At 40.3% G+C, this 17,262-nt stretch overlaps 1 protein-coding gene across 1 annotated transcript in view; it reads right to left on the bottom strand.

The window, feature by feature from the left end:
• Nucleotides 1–17,262, bottom strand: part of CDYL2 (chromodomain Y like 2) — a 61,059-nt gene that overhangs the window by 26,338 nt on the left and 17,459 nt on the right. Inside the window, exon 2 of the mRNA XM_002194936.7 lies at nt 1,344–1,932. Within this exon, the coding sequence (XP_002194972.2) occupies nt 1,344–1,932 (589 nt within the window). The remainder of the gene's footprint in view (nt 1–1,343; nt 1,933–17,262) is intronic.

Raw genomic sequence — 17,262 nt, 5'->3', positions numbered from 1 at the left:
AGGCAATACAAAATAAGTAGAGTGAAAACTAGGAAAGATTTTGAAGAGCTTCACTGAATCAAAATAAAAAGGTGAATTGGCAACAGTAAAGCAGATTAAATGCATAGTGAAAGGGATCATACATAAAGCTGTGTTCTAAATTAACTGTAACAAGGAAGGAAAAAAACCCCAAGAGCAACTGTGGATCGCTCAATGAAAACCTTTATGCAGTGTGTAAGAGCAGAAAAAATAATTCTCCAAAGGTTCTATCATCACTGTATCAGTAAGCAGTGGGAAATCATTTGGAACAGCTCCTGCTGTTTTTAAAAGGTATTAAAACCACCCCCCACACCAACAGCACAAGAAGATACTCAAAACTCTCAGGAATCAGTAAAGCCTCCCAGGGGGCAGAAGGCTGGAAAGGCTGGGGCTGCCTACTGACTGACAGGGCATCCTCCACTTCGTCCCTCCATAGAGGCACAAGAGGCTATTCAATGAAAGTAAAGGTCAACTCCCCCCCAGCAAAACCCCAAATACCAAAACCTGATCAAATAAAATGTGCATCTTATTGTTAGCTCCTGGAAATTACTGTCACAAAACACCATTGAGGCTGTAAATTTGGTAGGACTAAAAACACACAAACCAAAAAGATTGGACGCATATAGATAATGAGAAGCTATTTAATTTCCATTAAGTGGAATAGTTTTTATAGAGAATATAAACCTTATTCTCTGAGAACTAAGCCAGTCAGTAACTATGAGGATTAGAAATTTTTTCTGTATCTTCTTGTTCACTTCAAGACTGTACCTTTCTCTAAAGTCTGTCTTAAGACTTTTGATGTGTCCAGTCACTGCCAGAGACAAGGATCTGGTTGTTCTGTGTGCTCCTGACTATGACAAGCATTAATACTGAGAACTTGAATCTTATTCAGCCACACTTACCAGGGCACTTCACCAAGAGTGGTATTAATTCTAAAATAATTCTGGTTCCTCTAGACCACTGGGTTTGAGCACACCTAGCTGAGTAGTGATTTGTTATATGGTGATACACAAACCCAAAGTTGCAGCATTATACATATCTCAGTTGTCATTCCTGCTCCATGCCCTGTCCTCACTTCCCATAGGGATTTACACTGTAAATCTCGTGACAGAGCCCACACTGCTTCACATCACTCCGTGGGAAAGGGAAAGAGAGAAGCCAACTGATAAAAAAAAGTGTATAATATGTAGGGAAAGTGTGGAACTTGTTTGTGTGCTTCTCACCATACCACTTGTGTGACAACAGATTTTCCACGAGTGGGCCCTACTTGCAGTTGCTGCAATTAGCACCCCCGCCCGCACAGAGGAGTTGTTTAAATCACATACCAATTCCATTCACAACAGGGGAATTGTTACTGACTTCCAACACGCTGGGCAAGTTTTGTTCTCCTTCGTGATCAGTTAAATCCACGTTTTGCTGCTGTGAGCCATTCCCAAAATGTCTAGAATCTTTCTCATGGTTGCCATCTCCATTCTGCAGGCCATTATGTGGCTTTTTCAGTGGCATAATCTGTAAACCGCTGGGAGTAGTTCGGTAAGTCACAGTTTTAGCAGCCCTGTCATTGGCAGATCCTGGCTTTGCCGCATATCCTCGTTTCTGTTTTTGATGAGATGGATTAATTCTCTTCCTTTTGTGTGTTGATCCTTTAGACTTCCCAGATTCAGAAGGTCTATGCGATATTTTCTCCACAGACGACCCTCGGCTTTCCCGCAGCAGTTTCGGTGCCTGTTTCCCGTGCCTGGATCGCTTCTCTCTGGTAACGTGTAGCCTGTTGAACTCATCAATAAATTCCTCACAATGCAGTAGGTGATGTTCAGGTTCCCAGGTGTCTTCATTGCTCCCATAGCCTTTCCACCTAATGAGATATTCCCATTTGCCCTTCTTGTTCTTCCTTTTGTCTACAATCCTCTCTACCTAGAAGGAAAAACCAAAACTGTATTAGAAAGAATTCCCATGAACAGACCTGCCAGTACAGGAGTGAAACGCAGAGCCCCAGTGGTATTTTGACAGCAAGGCCACTGCCCATTCTGAAAACATTAAAAGAGACATAAGCACATCCTCAAATCTGATCTGGGCACTTGCAGTAGCTCCAGTGTGAAGAAACAAGAGAGAGTCTGAGATCATTAATGAAAGTACAATTTCTTTGAATATCTGGTTGCAAAATGAGACTGTTGCTGTTACATTCCTCAGCTACCTCTAGTTTCAAAGAGCCAAATAAAGCATTTTTTGCTGCTTTATTTGTTACTGATCATTCTCCTGAATCCACACATATATTTTGTCCCTATAAGCTTCCCCAGTCTTCTTTGTGTCTTGAAACTATCTTGAACAGAGAACTGATGACAACAAATTGCAGTATTTTATAGCAAAGATCTTGTTTGCAGTAGTGTACATCCACTTTGCTGCTTCCAACTTACACAACTATGTATTTTTATGAAGTCAATATTTGAGTAAATACACACAATTTTTGAATGCACCAATTACAAAATAAAATAGCAAACAAAGGTCATTAAGGCAGGATTCTTACATTGAAGGATTGAATTCTATCAGCCTGTGTTGGAGAATATCATTGTAAGGAACATTTCTACACCAAGGGCTAATGGACTGTATTGGGACTGCACCCTGAATCTGAATTAACATCATTACACTGTGGAACCTGGGTGCTGGTCAAGCCTCAAGCAGAGGGACAATGCAGAGGAAAATCCAAACACACCATAGCAGTGGCAGCAAGTTTGGATTAAACTGCACCAAGTAAAATTCAGATCAAATCATTAGGAAAAATGTTGTAATGGCAGTAGGAATTAAGTATTAGAATAATACTTGATAATGTGGGGAAGGTAGGCAGGGTTTTCAGAACACAAAGTTTTTGTTACATTCATCTGCCATGAGAAGTTAATGCTGGAAGATCAGTTATGATAAGGAAAATTTCAAAGACTTTGTTTTATTTTTATATTGTTTAATTTTTAAATTTTGTTTTTTATATGTTGTTTATGAAGGATATAGATGCCACCAATGAAAAAAAAATCATTATCATTAACCCAAAGAAGTATTGTTAATTAAAAAAATAAATAAGTGGATAGATCATGTAACAGCTTTCACTGCTCCTTAATGAAAAATCATCTAATGTGAAGAACAACAGTGGAATCTGTAAGGAGAATTTAACCTTGAAGAAGGGCAATCACAGCAGTTAAGTAATTGTTCATTTTAGGTCCCCTGTTAGAGCAAACCAATGGATTAATTCTGTCTGTTCACTGGCTGGAACTGTACATTCACGGAAATCTTGGTGGGTTCCCCAAAGGAGTCTAAATGTAATTAGCAACTAAACATTATACTTCTATCTTCTATCAGTTCATTTACATGGGAACTGTGCTAAGATATCTGTCTCTGAGTCATAGTGGACACCTTCCTCCATCTCCAGGGCTCCCACTGCAGCATCTCAAAGGCTCCTTCCTGTGCTCTGGCTTATCAAATACCTACACAGAACCACCTCAGAAGCAAGGCAAGGCATCCTCCTCACTCTGAATTTAGCACAGTCCCCTTCAGGATTGCTCAGAGAGGCAAAACAATTAAATGAAGCTCAGCCTGGGCAAGTTTGAGATCATTTGTCTGAAAAGAGGGAGAAGGCTTCACAAAATGAATGAACTAGCATTTTTTTAACTCATGTGGGATGTGTGGCTTTCAATTGTCAAACTAATAGTAGACTTATTATGATCTTGTTGACTTTATAGAGAGCAGCTGTCTAAATTATCCTTGGCTTTAAAATACTTTCATCTTCCTATCAGGGACTGGCCAGAAAAGCTGTACATTGAACCATGGAACTCTGTGTGGGCTGCCTGTGGATTTGTTACCTTAATTACTGCAGCTTGCTATACCAAGGAGCACAACACATGCATGTATGTCCTGGGGAAAAAATTAAATTGCTGCTAAACTCGGTAGACCACAGCTATCAGTACTGGAGAGTCTGGGTTACTGCTTTTCTGTCTGTACCAGATAAACAGCACATGCATTCCCCTCCCTTTTAATTCAGGACTCTGGACTTGGAACACAAACTCTGTGTCAGTTTGGTGCTACTTGGGAGTTACTTGTCTTTGTTCTGAGAGATTGCACCAGCTTTGTTCCCCGACTTGCTCACTGAAGGAAGAACCTCAGAAAGGACGGACAAAACCTTTTATGGGATCACATACAAAAACCATATTTCCACCCTCTCACCTTTTTTCACTTGTGCACATATCTTTAACTACACAGATTTCTTATTTTCACATTGTTGCTCTATGTGAAGAGGTTTTGTGGAGGGTGTTGTTTAATACGGAACACACTCAAGTATTTTGGTGATGAGACATCCTGCATTTCAATTAGGAGAATAAAAGGAGAAAATATGAGTAGTCTTTCTTCCTGGAAAATAAAATAATGGCAATGGAGGATGTGATTAACCACTTCAACACATTATGAAGGGAGACTAAAAGTATTCATGAAATTGGGTCAAATTTATTAGTTTATGAAAAAGCATTCAGAAAGCAAATATATTTGGGTAAGACTAGCCATTTCATTATAGCACTTGCAGAACAAAACTATCAATGTTCAAATTTAACTAACTAAAATAAAGACTAAATAAATTGAATACAAAATGTTTTGTTTCTGGTCAACCGTCTTTTCAGTTTATTGGTTTTTTGGGGAGAAAATGAAAAAAATATGGTTTAATCCAAAATGAGTTTGTTTTCCTTGATTTTTTTTAGTTCAACCATAATGCCCACTGGCTTGCCTAATGATGCATAAAAAGTCTGAGTAGATATTTTCCTGTCCTCATTACAGCCTCACTGTTCACTGAATGAATCTGAGGGTAGCATTGAATATACTTGACCTCTCAACATGGTCCCTTTTCTCTCACAGGGCTTTAAGTTCTTCAGTAATATTTATCCCCTTTAGGTGCCACTGGGAAGTGCTTCAGTGGAGGCATAAATATCAGGGTTTTAGCCACACCTGCTACTGTCTGTCTCATCTTACTCCTATCTACAGTCCACAGTAACAACAAACACCAGTGCTTTGTTTTTTTAATGATGTGTATTTGTTTTAAGTGGTACTGTGTGAAATAATTATCTTTCTGTATTTACTTAAGGTTGCACAAATCATATCAGTCTTCTTAATGAGAAATAATTCTGTGACATCTAGTGATTAATAGAAATAATACTTTAAATCCTCCCCTAGAATAAGCAATACATGTTTCTGAGAATATGCAGCAAATATCTAGGGCTTCAGTATCTGATTTTCCATTTCCCCCCTCAGTTCCATCTTTAATCAGAACTGAGTAACATGTTCCTGAAAGTGACCCTGGTAGTTACAGTTGCCAAATCCATGATTTCACTATATTTGCTTTGGAAAACTGAAGAGTTAAATTTAATAAAAGTGCAATGACTACAAACAAACCTTGTAGAGGTATCACAGTTAAAAGATTGCTAGAAATGTCACGTACCATCACTTCTCTGGATTCTCTCCCTGCACCCGCTGGCTAATTCTGGATGAACTGAGGTTCTGATATGTTACCATATAAATACTTCTAAAGAGAACAAATAGAATACGAACATGGCATCTGTGCAAATGCATTTGCAACACACTTTTTAGCTTCCAAGTAGCCTTAAACCTAGCTCAATACACAGCTGCACAAACTAGGATGAAAGTCATAAATAAAAAGCCTTTAAAAATATATCTGCATTCTATACTTCATGTGAAATAAAATAATACATTAGTGGATTAAAGTACAAATATCTAGAGCTTCATAAACTTAAGTGTTTTGCTTATATATGCAGAGTGCAACAAGCCTGTCACGCTTTCTTTACAGAAAATTCTGGGTCAAAATCATTTAACCAGACAAAGTTATTGTTTGCTTATCAAAAAAATTAAATCTAAGCTATGTTAAAAAAGGATCATTCCTATGGAATTATTTCTACAGCTGTAACTATAAAGTCAAAGCACAGCATACTCATCTCAGTTCTCAGCTCTGAAGAGCATAAATAAAAATCCTTGTGCTCCCAGAAAACACCTTTTGGGAGATGAGTAAACTTCTAGAAACATTTGGAAGGTTGCAAATCTACTTAGTAATTTTCAAAATTAATACATGTCATCTCGTTTTCGTGCCATGCACATCCATGTAAGCAATTTAAACTGTAATCAGTGGTGTTCAGATGGTCTCTGTTAGTGAACTCTTCACAGCATCAGAGCAACTGCATGACAGACACTAGAAAAACTGCCTTTCATTACTATGATTACAGGACTTGTACTGGTTTATGTGGTTTCTTTTTCACTGGAGGTCTTTGTCCCATGTTGTGCCTGAGGGTGTTGGAAGGGTATTTGAAGAAAATGCCAAGGAAGGAAAGGCAGTAAGATTTCTGAGAGAGATAAAGGCCATCTGATTCAACATGTTTGTCTTTTAAAAATTCAGTATTGCCCTAACTTCCCCCTTTTTGTTACCTTTGCTTTAGGAAATACTGTATCTCATTAGCAGTAAATCTTTTGCCTTCTTGTCTTTGTATCTTATTTTTGTTTTTCTTGTCTTTGTATTTGATTTCACAAAATCTAGTAATTGGAGCATTTGTTCCAAATGTACAAAAAATACAGCCACATATCTTCTGATGCAGCCAGCATTCATGTTAGAAAAATAACAGTGCAATGGCTGCTGGGACTCTCTTCAGAATCTGACCCACAGAGTAGGTCCAGCTATGAAACCCCCTCAGTACTAAATTTGTGTTGTTACCTGGAAGGTCAAAATGAAAGTGAAAGGGCTAGGTAGTCTTAAAAACAAAAGAGAAACCATTCCTCATTGGAATCACTCTTAGGCAAAACATCAAATGACATTTTCCCAGGAAAACCAGTGAACACCCTATTAATCTCAACAGACACTGCCTTTTATTCAGTTCCTTTTTTTTTTTTTTTTTTTTTTTTTTTCTTTTTAAGCATATGGGGGTTTTATTTTTGGTTTTCCTATTTTCTTAGAATCAGAAGAGATCTTAAACTTAGTAGGGAACTCCTAGAACTTCTGCACTGTCACTGGGAAAAGCTTATCAACCTAGTAGAGAAACCACTGGTATGGAAACCACTGCATTGGGTATGTGTGTCCTTCAACACAGACATGGGAAGACTCACAACAGAACAAATAAATGCTGTAAGATCTCCTGCTGCTCCCTGTCCTGCACCTTTGATTTTCCCCTCCTGAGAGACAGTAGCACTGCAGAGGTGTCCTGCTGTGAGATTCCATGGTTGGGGTTTAGATGGAAAACCAGAAGTGCAATGCCATCAGTTGTATTTACAGCAGTGGTGTAGCCCTTAGAAGTTACTCCTCAGTTTGGTGTTTCCACATTCCTCTTTTCTGGGCCAAATACTTTACTGCAGAAGTGCCCTTTGTAGTTACCTTCCCTGAGCAACACTTGTGTGAGGGGCCTTCTGGCAGAGGGAGTTTCCCTTCATCGCCAGCAGAGATCCCGTGAAGCCCAGGCTGAGGGCCTGAAGCAACCACAGCTTCCACGAACACTGATATCTCCAGTGACCTTGTACCAGCTCTCTTGGAAGTCCCACCTTTCTGTGAAATTCAGTCTCATTGAAACAATTCTGGTCTGGTCTCCACTGCTCTTTTCTGATTCTCTCCAAACCTGTCTCCAGTCCCACAGTGCGGCCCTGGCTCCCCTTTGGTCCCATCTGTCCCTGCTGATCACTCTACCAACAGAACCCGTTTTCTTACCCCATCCCCTCATGTTTTGTTTCCAAAAGATATTTCCTGGTCAGAACTTAAGAGTGCTCAAATCTCTCAGTCTGTTAAAGCCATTTCCCTCTCCCACTATAAATTAAGGATGTAATCTACATTACTTTCTTTTCTTAGGATATTGAAGTGTATGTGTATAAGCTATACCTGTGAGGGAAGTGTCACAAGTGGGTTTTGGAGCAAACAGGAGTAAGAATATACACAAGAGTCTTGCACTGAAGGGTAGGTGTTTTTGTACAAACTGATACTGTGCCCTGGAACAGGAAACTTGTCAGATGACATAGGGATCAGAAAGAGACTTTTCGGTCAACTGGTGTAGTCCCTGTCATTGTAGGCAATTACCTCATACAAACCCTTTCATATCGGACATGTTTGTGATACAAAACATATTTCTGTCCAGGCTTATTGCTCATAGGTTGCACAGCAAACAGCTGTTCTTTCCTAAATACATTCATTTTGTTAAAAATGTTTTAGGCTTTCATTTGGAAAGCGTGTTTTCCAAGTTGCAAAAGAAGTGCATGCAAAAATGAAGATTCTTTATAGCAGCAGGTTAAGGTAATCTTGAGAATGTTCTTTATATGGAAGAAGAACAGGAGCTTTTCCTTTCCAATCCAAGAGTGCATTCATGTCGTCAAAAACAGTCATTCAATATGGGGGAGACCTCTTTGGATCTGTTCCTCCATAAATGGTTTAAATCCTTTTGACTTACAGGCATTAATCATCACATACAACACGTGGAAATCAAAAAAACATGGGGGTTTCTGTTTCTTTTAAAGCACAGTGACACATTTTATTTATCAAATCTCTTGTTTTCTTTCATACAATAAATCAGTTTGCTATTGTATTTCAGTGATAATTGTTGTAACGAAAACAAGAAGCAGGACATTCCAAATTCTTGGGTGTTCTTTATGCTAAAAAGTGGTTCAGTTCTGAACACACCCACAACAAACTTGCTGGCACAACTCATTTCTGCCAAGTTCAATGGGATTCTCTCAATCTCAATGGGATTTCTACTATCTGAGAGTGTGTGTGTGGGAAATGTGTGTGTTTATCAGCAAAGAAGGGTTCAGCACAACCTAGTATGGTTCTGATTCTGCCTATGCTTCCTTTACAGTACTACAAGTCAGCACAGTTACTCCCTATTTGCTTACATGCAAGTAAAACCTAAGCAGGAATCTCTGGGATTTCAACCATGAAGATTTTTTTATTTTAAAACAAGTTTATAGAAACAGAAGCACGACTTGAAGAGATTTCTATGCAAACCAGTGTTTATGTGAACAGATCACTGTTCTCTCAGTAGAACTGCTTGGAATTTGTTAAAAATATTCATGTTTCCAAACAGATTCTGAAATGTGTTAAGTAATACTTAAAAAAAAAATAAATATGGCTATCACTAAAGGTACTCTTCAACATTAAAGCAACTCCAGAATTGCAGGAAGCAATTATTAATTTACATGAAAATTTTACCTGAAATAATTAGAAAAAGATTAATGCTGTTTTCTTTTATATTCATTGGCAGTTATTTCTTCTCTACCTTGTTCAGTTACAGCTTTTTTTGGTGTTTTTTGTACAGCTTACACAGTATTTTTCTTCACCATATGGGCTTCATTCAGATTCAACTCAAGGCCAGGACTTCAGTTCAACACTTTTACATCCATCCCAAAGCTTAGTCAGAAGTGAAGATTCCACATTAAAAAAACACAAAGGTTTAGCTATAATACAGCATAAACAAATATTTGAACTATTTGCTGTACTACCACTCAGTGAGTCATTGCTTTCCAAATGCTACTGGTACGACTGTCATAAAACAAACCACATGTTCTTGTGGGGTAGGTAGAAAAATATTTTCCTAGCCCTTTTACAGCAAAATGGTAAACTTGAACACAGAGATGTGAAAGCTCTGGTTTTGGGGAGCTCTGCATCACTAGATGAGTCTGTAGGTGTTGAGGATTTGGGATTTCAGGTGTTCAGAGACATTTACCAACTGAACAGGGAAGCTCTGCATAGGTGACATGGCAAAGAGGAGATGAGGGACAAGAGGGGGACAAGGGGACACTGGCCAGTCCAAGTGGCTATTGTATTAATGGGCTCAAAGTGGATTTTACAGGGATATCTAAGGCAGAATAATGCAATAGTTTTGCAGAGATTTTCAAGGATTGAAATGACAGCTTGGTAAAAATGAAGGCTCTGGGTTGGAAAACAAGACAAATGGACAATGAGATGTAGTTACTCTAGATCTAGGATATGAAACAGTGATTTTTGTGCAAAGAATCTCCAGTAGCAGTGTGCATTTTGTAGTTCTTGCACACAGGGAGGTATAACTATTTTTTAAATTATTGTCATGGCTTAGAAATTATATTTTCCAATTTAGTGCTCCTACTAAAACCACCCTCTGCTCTTCATCCCCCTCCAACTGGAGACACAAAAGGCAAAGACCATGGGTTGAGATATGAACAATTTACTGGAAACAGCGATGAGATAAAAATTAACAGTAACAGCAACAACAGGTAAAAGAAAATAAATAATTCACACAGAAAAACTCCCTGTAAGTAAACAATACCAGACATCTCCCTCTTCCACATTTTCTTGACTGGAAGAAACCCCCACTCCCTGGAAGAGTCCCTCTCCCTGTCCCCAGCAATTATGTGAGGTGGTACAGAACAACATCAGGGTCCTGGCCATGCTCCTCCTGGCTACCACAAAAAATTAACCCTGTCCTGGCCAGAACCAGGAAAACAGTAATACACATCTGACAGAGAAGCAAGTCAAAGATAATCTCCAGCACTGATGGATCTGAATGTGAAGGAGGACACTAATCTCTCCCCATCACTGACACAGAGGGGAGAAGAAAATATTTGTCCATGTTAAAAAAACTTGTCCATGTTGTATGAATGACTGGACAGGGATAAGGTGAGATGATAAGGATAAATCATATATCCACTTCATACCTTGTATCCAGACTAGAATAAGGGGCCGCTGGTTTGGAACATCCATATAGCAAAAGCAGTAACAGTCAAATTTGTGAATAATACCATGCAGGGATAGGTTTTAAAGGGAAAGGGCTAAAAATAGATGACTTTGTACAATACCGAGGGCCGAGGGGTGATCCTTTGAGTGAAAAGCTGAAGTAGCAGTTTGTAAAGTAGTGGGATAATAAGGGAAGAAAACTCATGAAACACAAAGGTTTCTTTCAGAATTCAGTAGAATTCTTCATTTTTGTGGTTACACAAATGCAGTTAATGTGGTGGCAGAATACAGGAAAGAGCCAAAAAGAAAGGTAAGCAGAAAAAGGAATAAAGAAACATGCTTTAGGCAACTATAATGGCGTGACAGGAGCCCAGAATATTACAACTAAGTATCCAGGATACCACAGCAACATCACAGAAAAATGGCACAGAAAATTTCAAAAATTATCTGTGAAGAAGTAATTGTCAAAAAGGAAGAATAATACATCATTATCCTCATAGAAATAGTATTCAGATGAGCAGGGTCAGTAGGCCGAGTTTTGGCCTCAATTATATCATTGGTTTTCACTGCAGATTTAATTTGTGTTTGAGTTTTGAATTCTGCCCAGTGTAAAACCAACTTCCTATTGGTGCTTGGAAGGAACAAACTATCTTATGGACAGCACTAAAGGCAGTTATGAAAGCTGTCAATATTCATCAGACAGATGCATGTTAAATCATCTGAGAGTGCAGCTAATGAGAAATCTGCATTTAAAATATGGGGACAGTGCTCTAAACACGGAGACACAGGGTGTGAAAGCACATCCACTGATTTAACAAAGTGTGCTTTGGAGCGATCAGCTGGGCCCTGGGGAGGCTGTTTGCTTGCAGGGTGGGTGAAAGGCACTGACACATCTGGGCTTGTCCCGTGTCTGCAGTGAGTCAGGCTGCCCTCACACACCGCATGGCACGCTCTGCCACACGCTGCCCCGAAACTCCTCTGCAAGGCAGAGTCCCCAGGAGCTGCCATCACAGCCACCGATGGTGCTGCCCAGGAGACAGCCACAGTTACCCTCCTGCTGTCCTCAGGCCCTACATCTCTTGAAAGCTGCCTCTGGCAACAGATGGACACCATTCCTTGACCTCAGCGAGTCCTCTGCCAGCCCTGGTAATTCACTCAAGCCAAGGACTCGTTAAGTGATGAGTCCTGAGCTCTTTCAGGTTATCATGATTCCTGATGATAAGGTTTCAGCCAAGTGCTGGCAGTACCTCCAGCCAGGCAGTACTTCCAGTCACAGGGGCTGCTCAGGATTGGAATCCATGACTCCTTTCAGGGAGGTCCTAGGGAACAGCACTGGGGTTTCTCAGGTGGAGAGGTAAAAATCTTCCCATCCTGCTCCAAGTGCCTGTCAGATCACTCCAAGGGCTCCTGTGAAGGCATGTGCACATCTCCGTGCTGCAGCTACCTTTTCTTTCTGTTCAGAGATGGTGCAGACCCATCTAGTGTCAGGGTGAGACTGGAACTCTGATGGAGCAGTGGAACCATTTAGAAATGTCTATGCTCGAAGCAGTATTGAATATGTAAGTAGTGAATATATTACTGAGGAAATTTTCCATGTATTTGTTAGTCAGATTCCTAACTTGGCGGCTGTGTGAATATCTCAGCTGCTCCTGGATGCATTTGCAGCAATGTGGCAAAGGGCTTTGTTCCATGTCCCTCTGTAGAATAGGGCAATTACAGAACTATATTTTTATAAATGTAGGTTTTTCTGAGATTGATTCCCTACATTTGTCTCACTGGGACTGGGTTAGTGTATGTTCTTTCCGTGGCACTATGCCAGTCACAAACTGGAGCTGGGGAAGGCTGCAGCTGTCTGCTTGTTATTAACTGAGGGTTGGTGCAGAGACCAATGCACATTGGTGCTCCAACACCCAAACTGTTTTCCAGGTACTTCATGAATGGACGCTTAAATTCCCACTTTAGTATAACAAACCTCTGAGTCACTTTTAATACTATGAGCTTACAAAAAGGACTTCTAACTTCTAGGACTCTTATGAATTGGACAGCTAATTAATTTGATTCTAATGAGTCAGTAATAATCTTCTGCTGTTCTCACTGTCATGCCTAGCACAAACCATACATGTGGTCAAATCCTGAGACAGATGTCCCGAGAGGCTGTGGAATATCCACTGGAATATCCACTCTTAGAGATATCCAGAACTTGACTGAGCAAGATCCTGAGCAACTTAATTAAGCTGCTGCTGCCTTAAGCAAGGGGTTGGACCAGATGATCTCCAAAAGTCCCTTCCAACCTGCATTATTATATGATTCCATAATATATTTTGCCTAAAATATTTACTAATAATTTACTAATTCTTTTATTCATTCTTTTTCACTTAGAAAAGCATCTCCATTTGAAAAACTGAGTTCTGTGCAATCTGTGTGTGTGTGTGTGTGTGTGTGTGTGTGTGTGTGTGTGTGTAAATTGACTCAATTAATCTGAGTTTAGATTCACCCAATTAATCTGCATTTAGATTCACCAGGCAGCTGGAAGGGAGCTTCCCATAAGAAGCTTTAGCTTCCAACTTTCTTTGACCTGGTTCCATTAGGGTTTGTTTGCCTTCAGTCATAGAGCAAGAGCCATCCACCCTTTGAGATACACAAAGGTTTGAAGACCTAGGTCAACTGCTCATGAGGTTAAAAAGATGTTCTTAGCCATTAAATTTATGCTTTTTTACTAGTGAGATACATTGTGAAGTCATTTCTCAGTGTCTTTTCAGTGTTTAAATGAATGTATTCACGGTATAAGCAGAAGAAGGAATCTGCTAAGCTGGGGTGTGAACATACAACATGCTCCATGGCAACAGCTGTATATTTGCTTTTTGTTCAATATGATGGAATCAAAGGAAGGGATAAGAGTTGCCAAACCTTTGCCACAAAGCTAAGAGGAAATATGTGAATCAAAATATACTTGTATTTCCTGTATCTGTCCTGGAGGTTTGTGCTGAAGTAGTAATAAGAGTGTTCTGCAGGATAGGATGCTTAGATGGGGCTTCAAGGTCAGAGTTTTTGTTTCTACTCCCTGTCACCATCTCAGCTGTTCTCTTTGCTTATATGTACCCCATCTTCAAAAAGAACACCCACTCTGTGAAGTAATTTCAGACCTGGTATGGAAAACAGGAAAGGTGTATTGGAATAATTAGTATGTAGAGCACCAAAATGAAAATTTTGGTGAAGCACATCTGTTTTGAAGCATAGTGAAAAAAAAACAAAAAGGGAAAAAAATCCCAAGATTAACTTGTGCTGTATATGTGCATTTTGTACTGGTATTCGCTGCCTGCACCTCACAGTTTGGGAGCAGAATATGCAATATAATGGCCTGATAAGACCAAAGGTTCCTGGCATGCTTGGGAAGGGTAAGAAACTCACAAGATGAATATGTGGGAAAAAGACTACATGTGGATTACATGGCTCTGGAATAACATATGGAATTTTTGATCACACTTTAGCCGTTGTTTCTCTCCAAAGAGCAGTTATGTACAAACACATACATAGAAAGAATATCACAGAAATAAACACCCACAATGGAGAGGTGCTATATTCTTAGTACCTTAGCAGAAATACTGATAAATACTGGGAAAAGTTTTCTTTTATTATACTTATAATGTATTGTATGCGCTTATATGCTGTAGTCCAATGAAGGAACATAAACTTCACCCTTCTGGAATATTTTTAGGGCTAATAACTAATGTAAGGTATCCAGAATAAGTAATCTTGCCTTCTAGATAATAAGAAAGTATTTCATGTTTTGAAGATTTCAAGACGATGTGCACATATTTAATTTTTTAATTTTAATTCCAAGGAAACAAGAAACTTTTGTGGTCATGCAAGAAGGATTTAAACAAACCAAGTTTGTTTTTAGATAATCGGAAGATTTCCCTAGAGAGTATATATTTCCCCAATTACCACTCCGAAATGTTATTTTCATTGTTCCAAAGCACCATGTAAACCTATCCTACTACATGGATACTAATGCTCATTACTGTTATTTAGCAGCATTACAGGTGGAGCTTAGAGCAATGAGCTCTTTCCTTTAATAAATAGCGTGCCATAACGTTTGACTTGTTCTTGAAATGAAATGGTCAGAATATGTTAATCACAAAATCTCGTACAGACTGTCTGTCAGAAAAGTGCTAATGATTGCCTAGTGTGCCCCAAAGACAGAGATGTTAGTTTTGCTGTGTAAAAATTTGGTGTTATTCTGGAAAAGACCTTGCCCTTGGCTGCTGAATGTCACATGGACTGTGCCGTGTGGGCAAAGGCAGCACCGTATGCTCCAGGATCTTTACAGCTCCTGCCTTGCTGATTCCATTAATGCAACAATCATAAATAGTTACTGCAGGTTTTAAAAGCAAGTTTGCACCTGTGAATTACTTCTAGAGGGAATCACAAATATTTTATGACGTGTAAGGATAAATACTGGTTTAATGACACTGGGGAAAAACGGATGGAATAGTTTCCAGTTTCTTTCTAAATGGCTGGAAAGAGTCTTCCGAAGGTAACAGTAAGAAAAAAGTGTCTGAATCACCTGTACATCTACATTTTGCTGGAAATATTCCTTACTCAGATGAGCACTGTGAAGTGTTTAATAAATTTTTCTGATGGCCACAGAATATCAAATTTTTATTCAAGATAATCTGAATGTCTGAAATCTTTCTACTTTCAGTTGTTTGGCAATGTACTTTCTTATTTTTCAAACCCTTTACAATACTATACGTATCAAAATTTACAGTCCTGTCCAAGTCACTTCAACTTTTTTGTAAGGGCCAGAAGTGCAATTTATCTTCAACCAAAAGAACCCTATTTGGCCTCAATTTTTTTTTTAAATACTCTTTAAAAAATATTATTTAAAAGTCAGATCTTTAAGGAACAAAGATGTTTTTCAAGCTCTCTTTACCTCAGAATCTGCATTTTATGACTTTGGTTTGTCTCAATTTCAAGACAAATTTCAGGAGAAAGTGCCCTGGAATTAGCGTCTCCTCTAAGGAGAAAAGGGCTTCAATAGCTCCCTTTCTTTCTGTCAATGACAGAAATGGACACCAGGGCGTGAAAGTGAAAAACCCATGCTTATTAAAAAAAAAAAAAAAGGAATAAATATTGAATTGTGGAACCCAACCTCAGCCTCGGCCGCAGGCACTCCTGTTGGCTGCAGTTCCGGGCATGGCCAGCAGGGGCGCTGCTGGCTCCCGGCCGGGCAGGGGTGCGGTGATTCCCCCGCGGCCGCAGGGGGCGCTGTGGCGCGATCCGGCCGCCTCTGCACGGAATGGCGGGGATGGAGAAGGGCCCTGCTTCCCAAACCCAGCCCCGTGCTCCTCTGCACAGCCACAGGAGCTGGAGCGGGAAACCTCAGGAGCAGCCCTCCTTCCCAAACCCAGCCCCGTGCTCCTCTGCACAGCCACAGGAGCTGGAGCGGGAAACCTCAGGAGCAGCAAGCTGGAATGGCGGGGCAGCTCAGCCTGGGGCTCTCAGCTGGAGCTGGACCACGGCACCTCCCGGACAGCTCCAGTGTAGCACAGACCCTGGAGGAGCTGTGGAGGCCAGGGGGACTGGGCAGCAGCAGTCTGGCTCCCAAACACGCAGAGAGAGACCCCCTGGGATTGCTCACCAGCACTGGCTGTCCCTGGGTCTGGGCTGTGAGGAGGGTGGGGACAGCGCTCAGTGGGAAATGAGGTGTTCCCTGTGCTGGCAGGCATGCACTGGCACTGGGCTTCCCAATGGCAGAGCAGCAAAAGAAGCCAAGCTGGCAAGCTCAGTCACAGTGTTGAAGGAAAAAAAACCCCAAACCCAAAAGAAGCAGGCAAACCCCACAGAAACAGCAGGATCCCTGGTCAGAGATACTGGCTGTGTATATCCCATTGAACAGAACACGCTGAAATTAAAGGGCTGCTTCCCAGCTCGCCCCCAACTCCCTCTGTGTGGGTCTCAGATTCAAAGAGAGAAACGGAGAGTTTCTAGCCAGGCAGAAGCCTGGGAAAGAGTTGGAGAAGAATGTAGATAATTCTTTATCTCTCTTGTTATTCACATTGTTTACAGTGAAGTTCTATCACTGTTCGTCAAGCACTCTGCACCAATGGTGTAGATTGTTTCCACTTCAGGACCAATAGAATTGGCCCTCACAGAGCTCTGTATAACAGAGTGGTGTATTTGAATATACCAGAGTTTTACTCTCAGCAGCCTTCTGAGCCAGTCTTCTCATTCCTGCCCTGCCTCGACAGCGACACCTCTGGAAACCTCATCTTGGCTCCCAAACATCGTGATAGATAGTCCCAGAGCTGGGGCAGGGACAGCTGCTACTCCGGACACAAACAGATCAAAACCCCAAAAATCATACGGAATAATAAACCATCCCCAATACATGGTTCTTTCCCTTTTCTAGTGCCCATCTAGTTACAGACTCCTAAGTCAGCAACATTAAATCTAATTATGTAAGTAATTGTGGGCATTGTTCAATGAAGGGCATCCAGTGATAATCTAAATATACTGCGTATACAGTG

This window comes from Taeniopygia guttata, chromosome 11 (genome assembly GCF_048771995.1).
Source record: "Taeniopygia guttata chromosome 11, bTaeGut7.mat, whole genome shotgun sequence".
Taxonomy (NCBI): Eukaryota; Metazoa; Chordata; class Aves; order Passeriformes; family Estrildidae; genus Taeniopygia; species Taeniopygia guttata.
The sequence above is the reverse complement of the archived record's forward strand: the minus strand, read 5'-3'. Positions and strand labels throughout refer to the sequence as shown.